Source organism: Melanotaenia boesemani, chromosome 19 (assembly GCF_017639745.1).
Source record: "Melanotaenia boesemani isolate fMelBoe1 chromosome 19, fMelBoe1.pri, whole genome shotgun sequence".
Lineage (NCBI taxonomy): Eukaryota > Metazoa > Chordata > Actinopteri > Atheriniformes > Melanotaeniidae > Melanotaenia > Melanotaenia boesemani.
This window is the reverse complement of record NC_055700.1, coordinates 7,412,780-7,436,707: the sequence shown is the minus strand read 5'-3', so window position 1 is coordinate 7,436,707 and position 23,928 is coordinate 7,412,780. Positions and strand designations below refer to the sequence as shown.

The 23,928-nt window shown below is 39.0% G+C and overlaps 1 protein-coding gene across 1 annotated transcript; it reads left to right on the top strand.

The window, feature by feature from the left end:
* The first annotated feature begins 1,275 nt into the window (after window positions 1-1,275).
* On the top strand, window positions 1,276-23,201 carry LOC121630216 (tumor necrosis factor receptor superfamily member 10A-like). The gene is made up of 10 exons (XM_041970365.1): window positions 1,276-1,531; window positions 12,752-12,920; window positions 15,205-15,336; window positions 19,423-19,534; window positions 19,889-20,022; window positions 20,109-20,210; window positions 20,296-20,342; window positions 20,445-20,726; window positions 20,819-20,855; window positions 21,361-23,201. The coding sequence occupies exons 1-10, from the start codon at window positions 1,499-1,501 to the stop codon at window positions 21,660-21,662; spliced, it is 1,350 nt and encodes a 449-aa protein (XP_041826299.1). The 5' UTR covers window positions 1,276-1,498; the 3' UTR covers window positions 21,663-23,201.
* The last annotated feature ends 727 nt before the right edge of the window (window positions 23,202-23,928 follow it).

The window sequence follows — 23,928 nt, the reverse complement described above, 5'->3', positions numbered from 1 at the left end:
CCTAGACAGTTTTAATTGAAACGCATGTTGGTGGCAGCTGATAAGTTGCATCTGTTGTGCAACTGGATGAGTGTTGTGCTGTTTTCTTTTTGTTTTTTCCTGCTACAACTTAAAGTCAGATTATCTGCCAAAGTTTTAGATTTCTGTCTCTTTTGGAGCTTGAACCCTCACCACTTGCAACACTAAACTGATAGTAAACAACATAATCATGTGAGAACTGTCAAGCCAGTTTTACTCTGAGATGTTTGGCTGAGCAGCAGAGGTCACCTGTGACCAAATCACACAGTTTTCATCAGCATTTAATCCAGCAAGGGCATTCTTGCCCTATTAGTTGACACTTTAATTGTGATATCCTTGCTTATGTTCCCCACCTCTCTGTAATGTCAGTATCATGCCTTTGGTCACAAGATATTTAACTAATCATTGGAATGTTTCATAACACAGTGGTTTCTCTAGACTGGTGAATGAGAAGTGAGACGCACAGCAGACAGATTTAAAATGTGTCAAGAAATTGCGCAATCCTAGTTTCATCAGTCCATCTTCTGAGGGAATGGCTGGCTTGTGATTTATTTACACTCACCAGTGTTTATTTATTTATTTGTTTGATTGGTAAATTACAGTGGCATGGTCTGCCCAAATGTCTTCCGCTTTTCCCTCCCCAGACACACAGGCCTTAGACCACAGACCCACTTTAGATAAGATTTTGTCAGCAGGAACCACATTTGACAGGATGTTTGTTATTTGATGTTGCTTAAATGATGTCATTAAGTTGTAGTTGACATGATTTATATACAGAAGAGCTCTTTAGTTAGAAGTTTATCTAACATTTAAAGTCAAAATACTGCTAGTTTTGCAACTTTTTCTCAGTGTGCGTGACGAGGGTCGTCTCTTTTTGTGTCTACACATGCTTGCAAAGTGTATTTGTGATTATTCATTCACTTCTGTTGCACATTAGCTGGTTATTTCGAGCAAGTTACACATTATAGAGGCTAGTTAGTGAAGATGGAGTGTGTAACCCGTGAGTCCTGATCAAAGCATGATGCTTTACTTGCTTATAGATTATTTATAAAGCCAAATCAGTTTCTGTGAATCATAATATGAAAGTCACACATCATTAATAAATTTGCAGCAATTCAGCGAAATAATCTGCTGGTTTGCATTGAGAGCCTGTAAATTTACCTGTTTAATTATGCTCCAAAGAGAAGAGTTCTGATTGGCTACCCGGTGTCCTGACGTCACCTGAACTTTTCGGAGCACAAAAAAAAGCCTCTCATTTGGTCTCAGACCGTGTGTCCGTCCCCTCGCGAAGAGAAAAACTCCGTGAAGATTTGACACTAAAAGCCGTGAACCCATGACAGAAACGGGATGACCGATATATTTTAGATTCGGGTTGTGTGTTTGTGCTGTTTTTCACTGTGAGTGTGTGTTTTTTTTACAAACTTTAGACTGGTGGTTTGTAACGCGAATTGCTTGGGATTGACTCTCGAGGTTCCCAAAGATGAACTTCGCTCCGGTGTTCGGGACACTTTCTGTAAGTAGACCATGAAAATAACTTAATGAACTTTGTCTTGCTTGAATGTAATTTCATTTTAAGAAGTTGTTTAATTCCACTGTGAAATAAGACGTAATAATAAGTTATACTAAATTACGCCAGTTCAAAGTGCCGCTAGACGCGTTTAAAAAGCGAAAAGTAGTCAAACACGAACTTTTTAGGAAGCTGAAATCACGGCTAAGCCTGTAAACTTGTGTGAGAAGATGAAACAAGTCTCTTATTGCCCCGACATAGCTCACATTCAGGAAGCATAATTGTGTTTGTTGTTCTTATTGATTTAAGTGTTTATTTCTGTAGAGATATTTGCTCATTTAATCCTACTGGCTCGTTTTTCTGCATCCGGTGCTATGTACAGTGCATGTGCTGTATCATTCACCCCCCCTCCAACATTATAGCCATCTGTGTTGGACATCATGTGGTCACATTGTGCAGACATACAGCATATGATGGCTCTCATGGCTGTCACAGCGGATGTAGCTGCGTCTATGACCACTATTAATAAGTGGGCTGCTGTGGGGTGCAAACTGAATGTTATAAGACGTGGGGCTTAGTAAAAAAAAAAATAAAATAAATATTGAGGCTGTAATCATTCAACCCCCTACAAAACTTCACCTTGCCAGTTAGTCAATTAAAGCCAGAAAGTCTCTTAACAGTTTTTCCAGGAAAGTTTATTCCTTTCAAACCCTCACAGAGACTCCTTTTCATTCCTTTGCTGTTGTTTTTTCCAACTGTGCAGCACCATAGCCTGGCATTAAAAGCACTCAAAGTGTGTAAGACTGGAATATATTTGGGACACCAGGATGGTTCAACTTCCTTTCTCACACACAAATTATTACATTGCAGGATGTGATAAGAAGGAATCAGAGTTCCTGAAAAACATTGCAAATTGAGTGCTGGCTCATTGTGCGGTGTTGGTCATTAAACTGCAGCAATGGTGGTGTTTCATCTCAGACGCTGATTGTGGCTCTGCTCACTGTAAATATATCTGTAAAAGTAAATGTAGCATCAGCTGATGGGGCTCAGAGGGCCATTATTTGTTTTCTCCATTGTCTGATCTGTGTTTTAAGTCATGCAGTCTTCCATTACTGAAATCAGATTTACTTCTCCGGGTGGCAAAGTCAATGTTTATCTCTCATGTAAACCACAGTACATTCTGGAGGCCTTGCCAGCAGGCCTTGTTGCTAAGGGACTGTGAGGAAACTTCCCCCCTCTCTTTCTCTCTCTCTCTCGCTAATCCCCCCCGACACACACCCCTTCAAATTGCCAGAGTGTACGTGCTTGGCCGTCCAGTAAACTTCCTGTTCAGAGTACACAGATATACAGATATTAGTAGCATCAATTTACTTCTTAGAATTGTCATGCCCCTGCAAATGTACACTAGATTGTTTTATGTGATTGTTTACTGTTTGTCTGGGTGTTGGTTCACACAGGAAATGGTCCCCTTTACTCTGTGGACTACACAGACAAGGGCAGGACTGACACTGGGACATTTAGAAGCCAAAATGCGGCACTGGGGACCACAATATAGCTTCTAATACTTCAACTGCTGCTCCATTCAGCGACCGTGTGAATAGTTATGATAGTGCCTGTGGTTTAGAGAAGATACACCGAATGATGCAATGTAGAGCAAGCCATGCACGTCACACGCCAGGTGGTTGTGTGCCTTTATCATGGCAAAGCGGCCCCAGTGAAATATGTTTTATTGCTGGCAGGTTGTTTTTTCTAAAGGAAATACATTGTTGTGTTCGTTGTTAAGGTGAATCACTTCAGATATCAAAGGGCTGCTGACTCACTTAGGGAGTGCCACCTGTTCAGGTGTTGCCTACTCATGCAATGCATACCAACAGAGGCAAGTCACCGCTCACACATGAATGGTCCCGTATTGAGAAAAGTGAGGAAAATTTGTGAGGTAAACATCACATGATTAAGCAATTCACCTCACTTGGCTTAATTTTCATGGCTCTCAGTACGAATGGCTTCTTCTAACTCTGACCACTCACTGTTTCTTTTTTAATTAAAACTTTTCTTTGAGATGCATGCTCTCAGCAGCTTTTACAGAGACCATCTGATGGGTGAAGTCACATGACTCTGAGGTGTACTGCCCTACTTGAGGACTCTGGGTGTCAAAGGGTGAAAAGTGGGATAATTACTGGAGGCCATCCTTTGAAGTACTGTTATGAACAGGAGAATGACTTCTAAGGAGGTCTTCTGTGTGAAAGAAAGTAGAGGTGGATTTCTTATTCAAAAGCAGTCTTTTCCTATAAATGGGAATGTCATACAGTACAAAGACGTCACAGTTGGAGCATTTGCGCGCCAATCTCATAACAAATGCCAGCATTTAAGTGAAGCTGAAACGTGTAAGTTAGGCCTTAACTGTTGGGATAAATCATGAGTTTCACGATTACCTCTAATGGGAAAACTGTTTGGATTCTGTCTGTCCAAACTACTCCAGTGTGAAATCTCGCTGCTCTTCTCAGCTTTACATCTGTTAAATGATGTATGCGTGGATTCTCAGATTCCAGGTCATGGTAATCGTAAGAGTTGAGATAAAAATCAGCTGAACTTCTTTTCTTGGTTGCTGATTTGACAGGCTGCTGAAGCTCTCAGAAGTCCTGTAACATCTTCAAGAAAAGAGTTCCTGTTATCCCGTTTAACATTTATAATTAGACGGGAAGACTTGTAAGCAAGGGTTAGGGTTAGACTGAGAAACAATGACATTTAAAAAAAAATTTAATATACTAAATGATTTAGTGTTTGATTAAAAATACAATTAACAGATTAACCAATAATGGAAGCATTTAACTCCAGACGTACCCATAAGGATTCCTGTCATAGCATTCATCGTTTATTAGAGTTGGACTAAATAACTCAATTTTTAAATGTCAAAACAGGGTTTTTTTCTTTTAACTAAACTGCATTTTGTTCCTCAAACTCCCAGTTTATAAACATATCTGTGTCAGTTCATTTTTCTAATTGCAAACAAACATTTAGAAAAACCAATAAAACTGATTAAAAAAAATCCAGTATTTCTTTTCTTTTCCCCAAAACCTAGTAAATGACAAGTCTTAAATTCTAAGCTAATTATCCAATAGTCCAAAGTGTAGATCAGAACATTGCAAGCACATCTGGACTTGAGTAATTCAACAGTTTTGTTTATACTCTCAGTTTTTTCCAGATGTCTGTAACGTTCTCCCTGATTGTTGGAACTGCCTGATCCGATGTGACGGATGGATTCCTGCATGACTTCACCAATAAATATAAAAACCAAACAGTCCCATCTATGAATCTGTAGATGATATTGATACACTCTGAACTTCTTTCTGAGTTGAATGCTCATCACTTTTTCCTCTGTGGTACTTTCTTGTGGTCAAACTGAAATGACTCAAGGGCATGACCACATTTTTTCAGGTATTCAAAGTTGATGGTTTCCACCAGAGATGGGATTGTGTGGAATCTGCATTAATTTGCATTAACACCATAATTTGGATAACCCTTATTAAAACTGAAACTCATTGTTTCTTTGATAGTCTGTAATGGTGAAGTCCCTAGTTTCAGCAACGAATGTGTTAATCTTTTTAAAAGATATCAAGCGTTTTCATCTCATTTCCCTGTTTATTTCTGGTTTAATCAAATCAGCTGTAAACATTACACACAAAGTGAGATATGAAGTGGTTTTTAATGATTATTCCATTTGATTTATTTTCCCTGGACTTAGTAATTACAGCTAGTTACACCTCAATGTCACAGTCCAGGCAGATGAAAAGGCACCTGGAAACACGACATAACATGACACCAGAGTGGCATAAGGTTTGCATCTAAACCAAATACCGACTTCCTGCTCTCCTGGATGACTGAACTTGTTGTAATAACAGTGTTCAGTCTTGGAACAAATGCAGACTTTGACCAGAGAATGGATTTGTGTTTACAAAGACATAAATCTGTTATAAATTCCAGCAATTGATGGTCACTTAAGTCCTTGTTGACCTGCTCCACCAGGCACATATTCTGCATTTTTGGCTGCGATGTGTTTATAGAGAGAGCTGTAAACTGCCAGCACTTTGTGTCTTTTTCCTCTAACACAAAGATGAGATTTAACGGAGCCAGTGTGATTGTCTCTAGAGCGAGGTGATGGATTCCTGCTCATACTTTTATCTGCTAGTCATCCCCTGTTGCTCTTTTCACCCCCCTCTTACTTTCTTCCCTCGTGGAGTTGTCTTGTGAGTCTGTGCTAACCGTCTTTCTGACAGACCCAATTGGAGTTTGAAAAGGGCAAGTTAATAGCCCTCCTGCGCTCTAATTTAATGTTCTGTGTCTTTGCTTGGCCCTCAATAGCGTATGTGGGTGATTCGCAGCGATACAAACAGCCACCTCCTCAAAACCACAGGGACCACCTCCCCCTCATGATACGAAGAATTTTGAAAGTGTGTCAAGCTGCACCTGTTGACAGCACTTTGACTTTTTGAAATGCCGGCGTCCCCCTCTTCAGTCGCTCATAAAAACAATACGTTTTTTTTTATGTGGTGAACGTCTACGTCAGAGTTACAGTCATTTCGGGAAAGTATTTAGCGTCGCAGCAGAGGAAAATTCGATAAAATTGTGGTCATCGCATCTTGTGTTTGGTCTTTTCTCTTTCTTATCTATATGAATGTTAAAGTCGCTTAACCTGCTTGTGACATGCTGTCATACTCCTCTAATCAGTGAAGCATACCTCCTGAGGAAACTCAAGAATTTGTGTCATATAGCTGCAGCTTCCCTGAGTTATAAATATCCAGCCTGGCGGATATGTTGTGGGTCTGATCGGGTGCTTGGCCTTCTCTGAGGGAACAGCTTGGAGCTGAACCCTGCATGAAGCCTCTGTATTGTCTCGAGCTTCCTGTACTCCCTGAGAGGAGGGGGCAGCTGCTTTTCACACGCTCCCACACATACACTGTATGTTCGCTTGTGCACTACAGTGTGTGCCTTGCGTGTTCGTGGCCCAACAATGTCATTTTCAAACTGTTAGCACTCTCTTGTTCTTTACGGCTCTAAACTGACACGGGAGTCATTCTCCTCATTTTACATCATTCAGCTTTATAAAGATGAATGCATCCGAGCTTGGCTGAACTTTGGATTTATTTACAGTGATGTGGCAGGAGTCAGAGTTATTTCTCTTGACAGCAGCTGGCTTGTACTTGTCTTTATCATCTCACACAAAACGTCAGCGTGATTTATCGCTCAAGGAAAGTTGTGCATGGTCACCCCCCCGTCTCCAGGGAATGCCAGGATTTATCTGTGAAGCAGAGAGCGTTCACTGTCCTGTCAGGGTCAGCCTGGAGGGATTTGAACTGTACAATATGAAACTGTTTGAGTAAGATCCAGCTGCTGCAGTTTCAGTAGCATTCAAAACATTTTCAAGGAAAATTTTATTTGGGACAAAGTGTGCTTGATGTCATGTCCTATTTAAAAGTTTGTGGTATTTTTTTGTAAGGTGAATAAAATTGTCCCTCAAAAAATCCTGGTTAATAGTTTTTATAATGATGTCACAGAGGACTTGTTGTGTTTGGTGCTGTTTTCTAAACATCTGACTCAACTCATCTAAGTTCTTTGGTTGGCTTTAGTTCAGATCCACCCCAGTGCCATGTAAGATCAGAGATTATAGGAATTGTCTGCAGCGCTTAACCCGTGGATCTGAATTTCTTTAAATCTCAGGTGTCAAGATTTAAAAAAAAGGTGATATATCTTTTATTTTTCTAATTATTTGCTTAATTAATTTAGTATTGCTATTCTAAATGAAGCAGTAGTATAAAATCTGTCGATGTTTGTCTACTGGTCAGAAAAGTTGGAAATAATGAAAAAAATATTGTTTAAATTTAGTTTTAATTATATGATATCGCAAATGGGACACAGTTTCACATGTGTCCCATATGGTTTTGCACATGTGGAACACATGCCAAACATATTGCACATGTGAGACATGAGTATGAAATATTTTAATGGCAATAACATGTGAATCCAATGTGGAGTCATGTAAATCCAATGTGATCATATTTTTACTTGTGAAAGCCATGCAGATTCCAGTATATAATCACATGTGAAACCATAAGCTGTAGTATGGTCAACTTTTATGGTCAAGTTACATTAAATTTAAGTAACTTGACCATACGAAACCACATGGGTTTCACATTTATTACTGTGAAAATGTTGCAAAACCCCTCGTTTCCTGTGTGCAAAATATGTTCTTTACATAAGTTTTACATATGTTTCACACATGTTTCACATGTACAAAACCAGGTATGTTTTCTGTAAAGGATAAAGCACACATCCAAAGGGATCTCTGTAGCTGTGATATGTGTGTGAGATGTGACATTTTGTGGAATTTCATTGAAGAAATTTAGGTAATTGCTAAAATGTGTAGATGAATATGTTGATTTATTATTAGTTTTCATGCTACATTTAATGATAAACAGGTTTTTATTAGAAAAAGCTGTCAAAAGTCCAATTTTAAAGGAAATCTACAAAGCATGTATTAGACCAATCTAGGTGAATCATGTGAGGTTTTGATTGTACGTGACAGGACGACGGCCTTGAAATAGCTGCAGCTGTGATTTACATATTCATTCTTTTGGTTGCTAGAGGCAGTCGTGATAAATATTGAACTCTGGTAAGGTCAGGAGAGGGGTAGGTTATTGACATTTGAACTGAAATAAACCCGATTTACTCTGATGTCGTTTATGAAGTTGTACAAATCAGCAGCTGGAGCAGAACTTGTTCTTCCATCCTCCACCCTGTCATGTGCTGGAGTGCCTCAATATCTTCAGGCTAAAGTGGCTGAATTCCTCAATACAACATGGAAATAAAGGAGGGGTGGTTTATAATCAGTTAGTTCAGTTGTTGATTTTGAGCTTGAGACTGTTGATCTATAGTGTGATAAACTGACTACACTGCTGTTTGATCAACAAATCACTGTACGGTTTGGATTTGACTGGATCAGATCGATTAAGTAAATACAGATTAACAACCTTTGCTTTCTAATTGATTTTCCTTAGACTGCAGGAATAAACTGAAAATGTTCAACTCTGTGCATAGTATTAACAGATAAGCTTTGCTTTTAATCTGACCTTTTGGTTCATCGGTGCAGTATCAAAACTATTGCAAATGACCTATAGTTGATGAAAGAAAAGGGTTTGCTAATAAGAAGAGCATGATATGGAGAGTCGGGTCCTTCTTATGACACAGAAGTTTAATGAGGTGCCTCAGGTCATTGCTTATCAGTTGGCTCTGATTCATCTGTCCAGTACGAAATGATGAATCTGCCTTGGTTTATTTGTGCAGGTTTGCAAAGTTTTTCTGTTTCTGCCTCCTCTCTTTTTTATTGTAATTCCCTCAGGGATGTGGGATGACCAGTCCTGTAAATGGCTCATTGATAACCTGGGTCAGCTGAAAGGATGTCCTGTCATTTTATCACAAATGCATTCTCAGTATGTTTGACATGAGTAGAGATTGTGGCAAGGCAATTTGGAAGAACCCAGAGTGCTTAGAGGAAGTGGACGAGCGCTACTGTTGTCAGATACACAGAAAGTCCCTTATTATTTTATTGTAAGTTTTATTAGTTTAACTTGATTTCACAAAAGCATAGTACCAACTTATCATAGAGTCAGAGTGCATGTCAATAGGACACTGTTGTAACAAATAATCTACTGTGAAGCTTCCTTATTGTACTGAGGATAGAGGAGGCTGTGAAGTGGACTGAACCACTTCAGCCCATCTTGGAGTCTTTCCAGGGATTGTGGGTTTGGAGGGCTTTCTACACTGAGGTTACGGTCACTCTGGTCTTCCGCCTCAGTTGGTTATAGAGGTAGAACTAAGCCACATTGTGGCAGCCCATAGTAATTATGTACATAGTGCATTTGTATCATTGTGCATTTGATGTAGTTTAGCAGCCTTAGGATATGAGTGCGGACACGTGGTTTTGTTCCTTCTCCTTGTGTGAAAGCAGGCTCTGTTCAAGAAATGCCACGGAGCAGGATTCCCTCCGACACAGAGGACGATGCATTACTATATAAGAACTGCACAGAGATTGTATTTTTCTCTCATTATGAGAGTTATCCTGGACTCTTGTGATTGCCATCCCATAAAAACAATTGATCTTAAAGCACTTATCGTTTGCTTTTCTTTCCCTTAGAGCACAATAAGCCAATTAATTGAACAGCTGCAGCTTCCTCCCAGTGAGGATGTGCTACTCCTCTCATTTATATAGACAAATAAACAGAAGGGCCTTGATTTTTGACCAGCGGCATTGAGGTTTGAATGACAAAGACAAAGCAGAAGAATAAGAACAAAGCTAAAGACATTAGATGAGACTAAAATAGAAAACGGAGAACAAAACATTTCAGAAAACAACTATTTAGAAAAACGCACCCAATGCAAACCATAAACTCACACATGAGGGTAAGAGTCTGTTAGCACCTCATGATTTCATTCATTTACTTCAGAGATCTGTGATGTAATTATGCAATGATTATTGATGCATCTTGATGCATTTTCCTCTATGCTGGACTTTGTTTTTGCCACAGTGTGTGACTTGGTACTTCTCAAAACAAAGTATTTGCAAGAAGCTGTATTTAATTTGCTTAAACCAAATATAAAAACCAAATATGTTACCAGTTAACTGGGAGGTTACTGATTATGGTGAAGAAACTGGAGAAGAAAATGTTTCCCTGGCAGAATATCTGAGGTGAATTGATACAGACATCAACATCCTCTCAATCAGTGAGCTCATCTGCCATAAAGTCTGCAATTACAGTGACACGAGTCTGCAGGTACATTAGCATCGCATGTAAAAGCTGTTCTCCATCCACTTTTAATGAACCCATGACTTCAGTTTAGGCTTTGTTGAAGAGTTTGTGGATAATTATGTAAGTGATGTATCTTGGAGTCGTTATATCTCAGCTCCAAAGTGGGCAACATTTTGAACATGTGATTCAAAGGCTGCATGATGAAAGTTTTTGGCAGTAAATATTGTAGTTTGTAATTTGCTTCTCATTTTCTAAGTGGAAGCTTGGTCAACAGTTGATCTGTGGTCCTCAGGTTGGCAGCAGCTACAACTACAATCTGAAAACATGCTTGTTGTGTTTTCAATTTTGTGGAAGAAAAACTTCTTCCACATCCAGAAGGTGCTGGTTGGATTTCTTCATCAGCCGTCATATTCTGTCCGGGAACTTTTCTTTGCACTTTTTCAAGTTCTTTCTGCCAACATCACTGTTTCAGTAAATCAATTTTCAACATTAATGAATCGATTAAGAATCTTCCATGTCTGCATCGTGATGCATCAGATTTGATTATTTCCCCACCCCTACACATGACTTGGATTCTGTCCACTCTGAAATTGTGTGGGGCTTTTCTGCACAGCTCTGTATTGTGAAAGTTGCGTTTTCTGCTTTGTTGTGTTTTGTGAAGGACCTTTGTGCTTTTCAAGGCTTGGGGACACTGGGATAGAGATCTTTATGAAACCAGATTTGTAGAAATTAAAAAAAAAAAGAATAATATGAGTTGGAGCTTTCTTTATAAAATGCTTTATAGCAGCTATGTAACGGTGGCTGCACCTGAGTGTGTTTGGAGTCACAGACCCTGAAGTGAACAAAGTTTGGAGATTATGTAATATCTGCACCATCTGTGCATCTTTACTGTCAGGAGAAGTGAGATTTCCTTTGGATTAGCAGTTTCACATTCTGTGTCAGCTCAGAGGAGTAAGATTACCTTTTAGTTTTAGTTCTGCTCACACTTTTCCACTCTCCTTTTTTCTTTCTTCTCATTTTTTCTTTCCACAGCTTTCTCCTGCACATGTGCCTAATGCACTAATTTTCTCTCTTGCCTTTTCACATGGCCTCTACTTTCCCCAATTCCATGCCTCTCTACATCCCCCCACCGTCCATGTCGTACACATAGTGTATTCAACTCTGAAGACTCGCCCTGTGTGGTGCAAGCTGTTGGTCCCCTCTCTCATTTTATCTCCCTCCCCTTTTCCTTCTCTCTTCTGCCTCTCCCCCCTCCTCAGAATGTTTGGATAGATCTAAATGGTGTGATTGTGACTGCTCTGCCGGTCGTCTGCCCCTCCACGTCTGCCTCTCTGTGTCTTTGGAAAGTCTGACGTGAGCAGAGTGAAAGGAAGAAGGGAAAAGGCAGAAAGAGAGAGAAAAAGGGGAATGTTCTTTTGAAAAAACAAGGCATGGCAACCCTCCAGAGAGTCGATTCAAACGTCAGGAGTCTCTTCTCTGGCCTGTTCCTCCTTTTTGCTATACCTCAGTCTTTATTCCTTTTGTTGTCATACGCTTTCTTTTCAGGGGCCCCTGTCCAGCATCCCACCTTCAACTTGCTGTCTAGACTTTCTTACTCCCTCTTTTTCCTATAGCCTGGTCTAGTAGAGGTTGTCACAGAGGGGGAAAGGTGGGGGTTGCCAGTGCACAGGAGAGACAAAACCTCCAAATCTAGGACTCTCATTTACCCAGGGTGGTGTTGCGTTGCGTTTCAGGCCCTTCGTGGCGGTGTCGCATGTCATGGCATTCAAAGAGCCCGGGTTTAAGAATGTGGGTCATTTGAAGTAGAGGCACTAAAGTGTCTTGTTTGCCAATGAATGGGGCCTTCTCATGTTGACACGGTGAAAAGCGTGTGAATAAACACCAGCGCCTGGGGGCCACACTAAAGTGTTCGGCTGTATTCTTCTCTGTACCCCACCTATACAAACCTGTTATTATCTAACACATGAATGGTTTTCTGGAATCACATTTGATAGGGGCTGCTGTTAGTTAAGATCCCTTATCAAACTGCTACACCCACAATAGAAGAAGCAGATTCTCTGTTTTTTTTCTTTTCTTTTTTTTAATCTTCTCATAGAGGAAAACCAGATGATGGAGTAATTAAGTTTGGTTGCATGTTGCACTGCATGCAGCTCTTCATCCTGCACACACAATATTGTGTAGCCTCTAGATGGGACCGGTTGCATGGCTCCCTTAATTGCTTTCCCACAGCAGATGTTCAGATCAGATGGTTCAAATTAAGACATAGATTGCTCACACAAGGTTTCTTATGAAGATAGCCTCTCTTCTTTATTGTCTTTTATCTAATGTGTTTGAGTGGGTGAGTCTGTAAAATGTGGACATGCAACAAAACCAAACACTCATGTCTTTTTTCTTCTTTATTGTCTCCCTGACCTTGATAATGCAGGTGTTATTGGCATCGCTCTTCTTTGGGCTTGTTTGCCACGCAGCAGAACCCCCAGCGCCTCAGTGGTCCAGTAATGAACACAGAAACCTCACCCTCCCACTACATAGGGCATGTGTTGAAAATGAGCAGTACCTCCACCAAGGATTCTGCTGCCTCAACTGCAAGGCTGGTAAGGAGCAAAATGCACCTACATCATGGAAAATAAAATATACATACATATATTTATTTTAACCTTAGAAACTTTAAATAAAAATAACAAGGTTTATAAGAAAAACCTGGAGAAGTCATGGGTTTCAGATTGTAATTTTCCAGGTCTAGAGAGGTTTCAAGTTCAGTTGTTTAAAGTTTTCAAGAAGTCATTAAATGTATTTTTTTGTTTAGTAATGAAAGATTAGTCCATTTCACAGTAGTTTTCAGTAAATAATCCTAATTTTCTGTCAGCGTAATGTAGCATGGGTTTTTCCTGCTCATAGTTTCTAATACTTATTTTTTAAAGTAAATAATTGTCATATGAGGGACGTGGTTGTAATTGTTTCAGAATACCCAGTGGAGCTTATTAAAATTGTGGTTTGCAAATTTGTAGTGTACACAGATTCCTAATTATTTAAAGTATGTTTGAGCCATTAAACATACCGGGAAGCTGTTGACGTGATTTAGATTTTAGTTTTCTATAAAGACAAAAGCATTTCAGGACATGTGTGCGCCCACAAAAAACCTCTGAAAATGCCGTTGTGCATGTGCCAGGCCTGTCGGTGGCACTGTACCGCTGCCACAGAAATACACTAAAAACAGAGAGTAGGACATGCACATAAACTCCAATGCAACATAGTAAGCTGATATTGTTGTTGCTGGTGGCAGGGTTTGCTCAGGCCAGTAAATGGAGAGGTGAGGCTATGGTTTTCAGATTTATTCACTCTGGTTTAAAAACTGTGTTGTCAGGCACACTTCCAAATTTTAAAATAATAGAAAACTTAGGGGAATATGCTTAAAATCTTCTCTGTGCTGACAAGGCCTTAGTTGCTGACATTTCCCTGTCACTTGTTTCAGAAAGTAGTATAAAGGAGGTCCAACATCGTTTAGTTTTTTTAATAAATGTAAAAAGCATAAACAGGATATTTAACATATAAAACTGATGGAAATCCTGAACTGCAACACAAAGTGGTAGAAAGATTTACAGACTGGTCTGGAAACAATGCAGGATGGCCCAGAAGAAGAACTAAAAGTGCTGGGTATGAAGTCAAGTTTATTTTTCAGACCCTATTCTTAAAAGAATAAACCTTTTTAATTAATTAAGTACAGAATTTGATAAGGCTGTTAACTTTTTTTTTTGAGCTTTGGCCATATTTAGCCCTTATGCAATTACTGCATTCTGCTGATAGCTTATTGAGTTATTTCATTTGCTTCTGAATTCGAAGAAATGCCATCTTATATGTCATCAAGTCGGTTTTTGTTTTATTTTTCTTTTAAGCACAACAGACTCTTGGTTTGCAAATAACTCCCGGTAAACTACATACACTGTCATCCAGTGTTTAAGGGATTTAATTATGTGCCCTCGAACATTTGAAGGCTTGACAATACTATTATTAATTTGCTGTTTTGAGTCAGACTGGCTGAAAAATTATATAAACTGAGTTACTGCACTACATTGCTGCATATCTGCCTTTTTTCAGTGAGAGTTATTATTTGTGGGTGTTAGTAACTTGATGTTAATTGATAACATACCATCACTGGGTTTCTAAAATATCTGTTGTTCTTTGGTTTTATGTTAATCTGACTCATATGATTTTATTTTTCTTCAATTTCTGCCAGTTGTTCCTACTCTGATTTTTCTCAACACAAGATTTTCTGTATCTCAGTTGAAAATAAATTTTATCCTCACATAACTTGAGCTAAAACGAGACACGTTGTCTCTAAATCAACCACATATATCAATACTTTATTTACAGAGTCCCCTGTGAGTTCAATCAGCGACGGCTTTGGCTTGCGTTACATATTTTTCTTTCTTTGTTTTCTATTTGTACATCACATAAATCCTGAAAACACATGAGAATCAAGTGGTTTTATTCATGGCATGCATGAACTGATTATAGAGATGATAAGCATGACAATCGACCAGCAAAGTAGGCTAAATAACTGTGTGGTTCAGAGAATCTAGCCTTCCTCTAGCCCCTGTGAAGAGTGAAATTCCTGGAAAAATGTCATATAACAGTTATAAAAAGTGCAAAAAACCAGGCTCTTTGTACCCCTATCACATTTAGCCTCCTTTCTCTCGTCATCCTATTGATTTATAGCTGTTGGTACAGTGTGATACCTTGCTGTGGTATGTTCGGCCTCAGCAGGAAATGCATCATCTTAATGAAGTTAAGACACACGGGACATTAAATTAGCTGTATTAGTGAGTATATGTTTATCCTTTGAGTTGTGGTCTGATTGTTCTTTTATTTTATTTGCAGGAACATTTGTGAAGAAGGAATGTGAAAAAGACCAAGTACAAGGGACCTGTATGCCCTGCGAACATGGACAGACCTACACCGAGCACTCTAATGGGATGACGCGTTGTTTGCCGTGCACCCACTGTCGCCAAGGTAACGAGATTCTCTACAATGTGACTAGTGTATCATCATATTATGTAAAGCACTGATTCCAGTTAGTGGGAAAAAAGTTATATGCGCCTTTTTTTTCTCTCTATTGGCCTCTGCTCAAGAAGGGTATACCCATAATGAAATGAGTAAATCTCTGCAACAATAAAGTCTATTTTAATACTACTGGTGTCATAGTAAAGGGTACACTTGGGAGCTTTATTAAGATGTATAAATACCAGTATGTGAAGGTGGCACATAGCACAAATGAGAAGTCTTGACCTTGCCTAAAAGAAGAATAAAAATCATGGTGCATCATCTTTGCAAAGCATAACTCTGACAAAGTGAAACAAAACCAAACATATGTATGGCACCATTTTTGTAATTTCATTTTTATTTTATTAAGCACATTTTAAAATATACAGCTGATAGAAAAGAATTAAAACATTCAATACAGTACAGGCCTAAATGAAGCCTCCACCTATTAAAGAAAAAGAAAAAAACTGTGAAGAAAAAGATAAATAATCTTTTTGGAAAAAATACTTTCTAACATAAAACGAAATGTAAAAATTTTTAAAACAAAGTAAGTTTGTATGAAAACATCAGCAATCCAATTACCTTTAAACATTTTATTACACCTTCCTGTCAGATGAAAAACATTAATCTGTGCCTGGTACGTAGCTGAGGAAGATGATCTGCTGATTGTCGAGTTGCATGAGAATGGACATCAAAGTAGGCCAAAAAAATGACCAGAAACCTTTTCTTTGTTTGAACACATTTCATAAATAAAAACACAAATCACCCAAGTATTAATATCATAAATGGTGAGAATTGTTGGGTTCTTAAATAAAGGAATCGAGGTAGCAGATGAGTTGGACTGGCTTGTTGAACCGGGGAAGGGTTTTATCAAGACTGAACCTTGAAAACAAAGAAGCAGCATCTGACTGGATCGCCCTTTAATCTAATCCTTTACCTTTTAAAAATCAGATAACCACAGAGTGTTCTAAAAATCCAGCTTGTCAAAGATATATTATTTTAGGAAAGTTAATACCTCTTTGTGTGTGCCCCCGCCTTTCACATCCACTCATGAAAATGTGATCTTATGATGTTACACGGAGTAGCAGGGCGTGCCTTTGTTGTTTTTGTTTCGTGGACTGAATGTGAGCGTGTTTCTTGTCTCGGGAGGTTTGCTTGTGTGTCTCTTACCTGGCTGAACTGGGTGTGGCTGTGTGTCATTGTGTTCCCACACTGGGTGCCTTTGTGTCCGAGGTAGGGCAGCAGCTTCAGAAAAGAGACTACTGTTACATAGGATGTGTTTTATTCTCATTTTTATCTGTTTTAAACACAGCTTTGTATGTTTTTGCTCCAGTTTGAGCTCCTTTATGACCACACATCGATTTATACAATCGACAATGAATTCTTAAAGTTGTAAATGCAGTAGATAAATGATTAGCTGAGCTGTATTTTTATCTGAAATACTTTAGCTCATATTGATAAAGCTGCTGTTGATTTATTGAATTATTTATTCTGTCAGCTTGAGGAGTGTTTTTGTGTGTTGTCTGAGTCTAGATCACCGTGGGACCTGTAATTAATAGCAAATTAAATTGTGGAATTATAGCAAAAAGTTGCTGCAATCTGACTTTGGGATACAGACTCACACCGTGCACCTGGCAGTAATAAAATAATACTCATAAAAACAATGTATTTCTCAGTTAGCGACTTCCCAACTTTTTTTTTACAGATTCCATCCACTCGGTTATCCTGCTTTAAGTTTATGTAGTCTTCTGTGTTCAGCTTTTACTTTGAGCTGAAAGACTGGATGTGTACTCCTACATGACTCGTTTTTGATAGAAAAACTAGCCTCTGCAGCTCCAAGCAAACACAAAGCCCTCCGTCGACTGAGTGCATAAAGCTTCCAGTGGTACTAAAATACACCCAAAAACAAACTAAAGCCTGGTACACACACAACGATTTTTGGGCTGTTTTTGTCCCGATTTTGCCTCTTCCCGACCTCGGACAGCAAACACCCGATCATTGTGAGATTTCCCTGTCCAATCATCATTTGGTCTGTGGTGTGTTACGAGCCGATTTGTCCCGATAATCCACTCCGAAACGGGTCGTAGCCGACAATTTGGGAATATTGAACATGTTCAATATTTCAGAGCCGATTTCTGAGGAACGTCGACAACTTGAGCATTGTGCCTGCGTGGATGGTGACGTGGTATGGAATGTAGCCAATCAGAGAGCGAGCTGGCGGGGGAATAAGGAAGTAAATAAAGTCCGTGTTCACACCGTCTCCAGTCCGTTATTTTTTTTAGTTCTGGCTTTTTCTATTAACAATAGTCACAAGACCACCATCATTCCCTCGTCCTATATATCCTCTTCCATGCTGTGTGTTGTGTTTTCCGATGGTAACTATGTTTCGTCTTCGTTTTTTGCCGGTTGTTGCTATGGTTCTTCTTCTACTTTTCGACGTTTGTCCGGCTCGGAGGACTAGACTGTAGATGAGTTGTGGGAAAGCATCATTGTGTTTGTGTTGTTCTGTGATTAGATTATCGGCGCACGCCACACACATTATGATCAAAACTGTTTAATGCCGGATTTTTTATCTTCACGTGTGAGGTCTCGACCAGATGAAAAATCTCATAAGATTAAAAAATCGTTGTGTACCAGGCTTAAGGAAATCAATGAAAAAGATCCACTGCATGTTTTAATTACAAAAATGTTGACTTTAATTCACCTCTTTGTCCAAAGTTTAAAAAATAATTGCAAGAAGCTTAATTTATGAAGGAAAAAAAACACTTTACTTGACATATTTTCAGCTAATCTGTTATGTTTTTGCAAATATTTGCTGCCATTGTGAGTGATGCCAGTGTGCTGAACGTTTAACACTCATTTAGTCAATACAATTTCCTGCTTGTGCTTTTACAAAAAGAAGTAAAACAGCCCCGAATAGTTTTGCATTCAGTATAATTGCATTTTTATTAGTGTTTATCACAGAAATAATAACAATGAAACCCATTGTTATGGGACTAGCAGCAGTTTTGAATAGTTTGACTTTTACCCTGTTGTGTTCTGCAAACAGTTTGTACACACTCCAGCCGAAAAAGCCCAAAGACATGAAACTATTTTGGTTTTAAAATCTGCTCCAGCGGCCGTTCAGCTAAAGGAGATGCACGCTATAATCTTGTTTAAGAAAAAATAGGATAAACACATAACATACTTGACAAATCTCTTTAGCCTTCATGTTGTTCTGTATTTAGACTAAAGTCACATGAAGTTGCAGCTGTGATATGTGCATGTCGTCCTTACCCAGCTTCCTCATTATAATTATTTTGCTGATAGCAACTAATAATTAACGACAGTTCAAACAAAGATTTGATTGTAAAGACACAAACTGATTTAATCATTTAAGTCGATGTATAAACGTAACTTGCCTGAGGGAAAAGTTGTCTTTACACCTCATTTAGATGAGTCATGACATACAATTGCAGTATTGAAAGTCTAAAAAAACAACTCAGTGAGGTCTGTGAAAGTCTTTAAAAAATCTGCATAACTTCTCTAAAATTAACTTAATTGTTTGAGTCAAACTGCTCGAAAACTAGTATGGACGAAGATTGAAAGATAATGTGCCGGTATTTCAGAAACGGCTCAACACAGCATTTTTTTTGTAACTGGAAAGCACGGACATCTGACTTATAGGAATGGGTGCCCTGTGGAGGTGGACCGCTGCTTTGTTTTTCATTTTGATCACAGCTTAGAGCTGCTTTTTTTTAGGTTTCAATCTAATAAATGAACCATGCAAGATTTTCCATCCCTCATTATCCTGTTGAAATGCATCTAAGAGGGAGATAAAGTAAGAAACCCAATTACCTAACTTTTATCTTTTTTTGGAAAAAGAAATTGCCAGATGACTACATGCAGGCTACAAATCACCCAAAGATCCAACATAATTCTCTTTCATTTGATACATGCTGGTGGTCACAGGTTTGTCGCAAGCCGACGCAAGTTAGATTGTAAAGTTTTGTGATGTAAAATTTCTTTTCCTGCTCATCTTTTTTGCTTTCTCACAACTTTCTTTTGTATCCACAGATGAGATTGAAACTGAAGCCTGCACCACAACTACAAACACCAAATGCAAGTGCAAGTCAGGTACCTTCTGTGCTCCAGATCAGGCCTGTGAAGTCTGCAAACGCTGTGCCAAGTGAGTGTCATTTACTTGTCGATCTCAAGTGGTTTACAGCTGCTTTTACTGCCACACCGTTGTGATGAAGGTTGGGAGATTCTACAGTTTTTGCTCATGCAGCTGCAGTTTACTGACTTATCATAGCAATGGCATGTAAGCTATTTGATTATGCAGCAAGTGCCTTCTGGTACTTGCCAGGTTCTTAGTATTTTTTAAATTACCCCTAACCCCTTAACCCTTTTTTAAATTTAATTAATACACTTAAAAAAAACTTGATTCTTCTTCTATAAATAGAAGGATCAGGCGTCAACCTATACTGGGTTTCTGTGTTTTACCAGCACATGAAATGTTCTATTTCTGCTAAAATTACAGGTGTAAACCAGGTGAGGAGGAGGTGAAGAAGTGCACTCCTGATTCGAACACAGTATGCAGGAAACGGGATCCTTCTCCTACTGAAACCCCCTCAGCACCCCCACCACCGACTTCTGCTTCTCCGACCAGCATAGGTAATTTTAACACATCCTGTTACTGAACTTCAAAAATTGAATTTAATTGCACCTTTTCACTAATTTGAGTTTGCTTTTTTCCCCAGTTATTCCAGTCTTTATAAGCCTGTTAATCATCATCATCGCTGTGCTGGTTGGCTTGGCTGTGTGGTGGTTTCTAATAAAGCAGCGTTCATGTGAAATACCATGTGAGTCGGCATTTATAGACTGAAGCTTTGCAGCCATCTTTTCTGATTAAATGTTTTTCTCATGCTGTTCTCCTGCTTTTAACAGGGTCAAAGAGCACCTGTGACACTAGTGAAATAGTGAAGATTCCCATTGTAAGTTAGAATTGGTTTTTCTTTTGTATTACTGGTAACAATGTAGATGATCAATGGGACAAGAATTCACTAGTTTCCATCCTCCATATTTCTTTTGGTTAGGATGAGAGTGGAGCCACGGCAGAGGAGAGACAGAATAACCAAAACGCTGGCCTGGAGGGTGAAGAGTCCCGGCCGGAGTCTCGGCCGCTGCTGCAGGAGTCTGGGGTTGAAATGACGAAGGCTTCTCCTCCCCTCGAAGATGAAGACCGAGGACTGGGAGACAGCTTGCCCAACACCACTAGCTCATCTCAGACAAGCCTGTCAGGCCTGCCCACAGCAGTTTCCTCCAGCAACACCCCACACCAGAGTCCCACTGCTTTCAGAGTGCTGTCTCCAGACATGGTGAGGAAAAATGTTACAAATTTCTCAAATCTTTGACAATATATATATTTTAATCTTAAGATTTTAACCTGTTATTTTTCCTCTTGTAACAGGATGATCCACTACGACATCGATTGGTTCCACTACAAGGTAAGATTCCTGCTAGAAGAAACCATTCGAGTTTTCCCCCAGAGCATAGATATCTGCATACAGAAAACAGCAAAGTTTACTGCAATTCATGCCAGGCCACAGTGAAGTCAAATAAACCTCAAGATCTCACATTTGGTGCTCGACAGATTACTAATCTCATGATAGTCAGGCCGGATCTGAGCCTGCAGGGCGCTGGAACACTCTGTCTTTTTTCACTGTTGTTTATTTCTCATGCTGAATTTAAGAGGACATGGCTTTGCAGAGTTGTCTGATCCTCTACTAAATGTTTAAAGCTGACATTCCCTGAAGAGAAATGCACTGAAATGTACTGACTGTTTACAGACTCTTATAGAGACAATGGCTAAACTGTTACCATATAACATAGAAATGGAGATTTTAACTGCAGATAAGCATGTGCTAATAATCCATTGGAAGGAGAATATTAATTTAAAAAATGGCTAAATAAACATTGGTGTATTTATCTGTATTTATCTCTGTTTTAAAGGGTCAGAAACTTCCCTCAGGAAGAGCTTTGACTTGTTCGACGAGTATCTGGATGTGCGGATCCACAACAAGTTCTTCAGAATGATCGGCATCAGCGACAACCACATTCGGATCGCAGAGAACTGGCCTCCTGCCGATAAAGTTTATGAACTCCTGAAGAACTGGATGCAAAGGCAGGGACTAAGAGCAGACATCAACAACCTGTTGGAGGCTTTGCTAAGTATGGACCAGCGACGCTCAGCCGAATGCATCGCCTCTGCAGCCCTCAGAAAGGGCTTCTATAAGCACGCAGACACACCCTGAAAGCCGAAGCATCAGGGACTGCAAATGAAGTAAACACAGAAGTACTTGTCACAGGAACAACTAAAAAAAAAAAGCACATAGACACTGTGGGTGGACGCTGTGTCTCATGAACAGACTTACCTCTTTGTGGCTGATTAGCCATGCTTTTAAAGCCAGTAGTTTTGAAAAGAAAAAACACAAAAAGGGGAAAGTCGTGCTGGATTGATCGGCGGTCTGACGATTTTCAACACTTGCCAAATGCTGACGTTTATTGACGTAAAAATGCAGAAGTTTTGTGGTCAGGTTCAACAACATTACCACTGAAAACAACCATGATAATGTTTTTTTTTTTAAAGCAGCCATAAAACATAAAGGCATGGACCTCCACAGGCAGACCTGGATGCATGTTTCAGGCTCTAAAGAAGCAACGTGCAGCCAAATACTGAAAGCCCAGAAGGTCTCCGTCTGCGTGTCAGCTGGTCCTTCAGCTACGCCATAAGACACTACCAGGAGACGAGGATATACACTGGTTTGTAGGAGTGGCATTAGCTATGTCACTAATGCTGTGCCTCTTTGATGCACTGACCTCTGGCACATGTAGGATTTAAAACAAGTCGTGTTGTATGTGTTGTTTTTGTAGATTTAGCTTTCTCTTTCAGTCCACAAGCATTTTGCTGACTGATGAGAAAATATTGATAATCATTAACATGCATCCCTACTAATCTCTCCTTCATTCTTGTGTGAAATTCACTAAGGTATATAGTTTTTCTACAACTTCATTATGTTTCTCAAGCTTACTGATTCAAACATGTTGTAAGTTTTGTACACAGTGGTCACATCAGTCATGTTCTCAGTCTTTCAGGCTTGTATATGTTCAGTGTTATCACTCACAGGCATCATTGTAGAAAGATTTCCTTTGTTGGAGCAACTGTTGATAGTTTAATGAATTGTTTCCATAATATTTCCTTGTAACCTGGAGAACTTCAAAGGTCATTTTATTTATTGACATATTTATTGAAATGAATGATACTTATACTTTCATTATTTATAGCATTGCAAAACCAGCCCCAGAAACACACACACACACTCGCGTTGTTTGTGTTGTGATGTTGTTTAGCTACGGGGCAAAATGACTGAGATCCAACCGTTTCAAGTTGTAGTTGAAACTTGTAGCGTTTTGTTCAGCTCTGCTCCCGCTCGTGTGCCATTTCTTTACGTGCAAGTTTCCGCTGTGCCCGGATTTGGGACAGTTTTTTTTTTTTTTGTTTGTTTGTTTTTTTGTCCAGTCGGTGTTAAAGTGAAATTGGTTAATCGACTGAATAAATAGTCCTTTTACACATGTCTGCCATGACATGGGTGCAGGTACGGATTGCTTTGTTTTGATTAGACACTAACAGGATGAAGGAAACCTTTTCTGGATTTTAAAAAAGAAGCTTAAATTTTTTTTTCAAATCTGCCCCATGTACACATGTCCCCGGAGTATCTAAGCCTCATGAAGTGTATATGTACATACACAGCTGTATTAACAAACCAAATAAATTTATGAGGTTGTTACTGTTAGGAGTAATTTTTTCTTTTCTGTGCCCGTTTTCTGCGTCTTTTTGTGTATAAAGCAGAGTTACAGATTTATATATTGTTGCTGAAGAGTGACGCTACAGTGCTGGCACTGCCATCTACTGAAAGACAATAAAAATGCAGCCTGCATCAGTTTCTAGGGACCTTGAATACTTCTCTTAATCTTCCCTTTTTTCCCCTTCACCCATTTTCCAACTCTGTGTACATCTTTTTCTTCTTATTCTTTTCACTTGTTTTACAACTTAATGTTCATTGTTAAGCCATTTCTCTCTTAGTCATTGTTGGCTTTTCATGGATTTCAGATATAAACCATGTCAATATGTCAAAGCTGTTTTGCATCCATTTCAAATAAATCTTTTGTACAGATTTTATTGGCAATTTTTTTTTCACTTTTTGCACAAAAAAAATCAGATGCTATTGTTTAATATATATCTGTGTGTGTGTCTGTGTGCGTATGTATGTATGTATGTATATATATATATATGTGTATATATATATATGTGTGTGTGTGTGTATATATATATATAGAGAGAGATATTAATTTAGCTCACTATATTTTAAAGATTTAGCTTTAAAGTTTTGATGAAGAACCAAAAGACGCTGAAAGTCATATACTAAACTAGTTGTAGACATTTTAAAAAGTATTCCTCATCACCCAGTATCATTATGGAGGAAAGGACGTGAAGAGTTATGTTTATTTCAGTGTGACCTC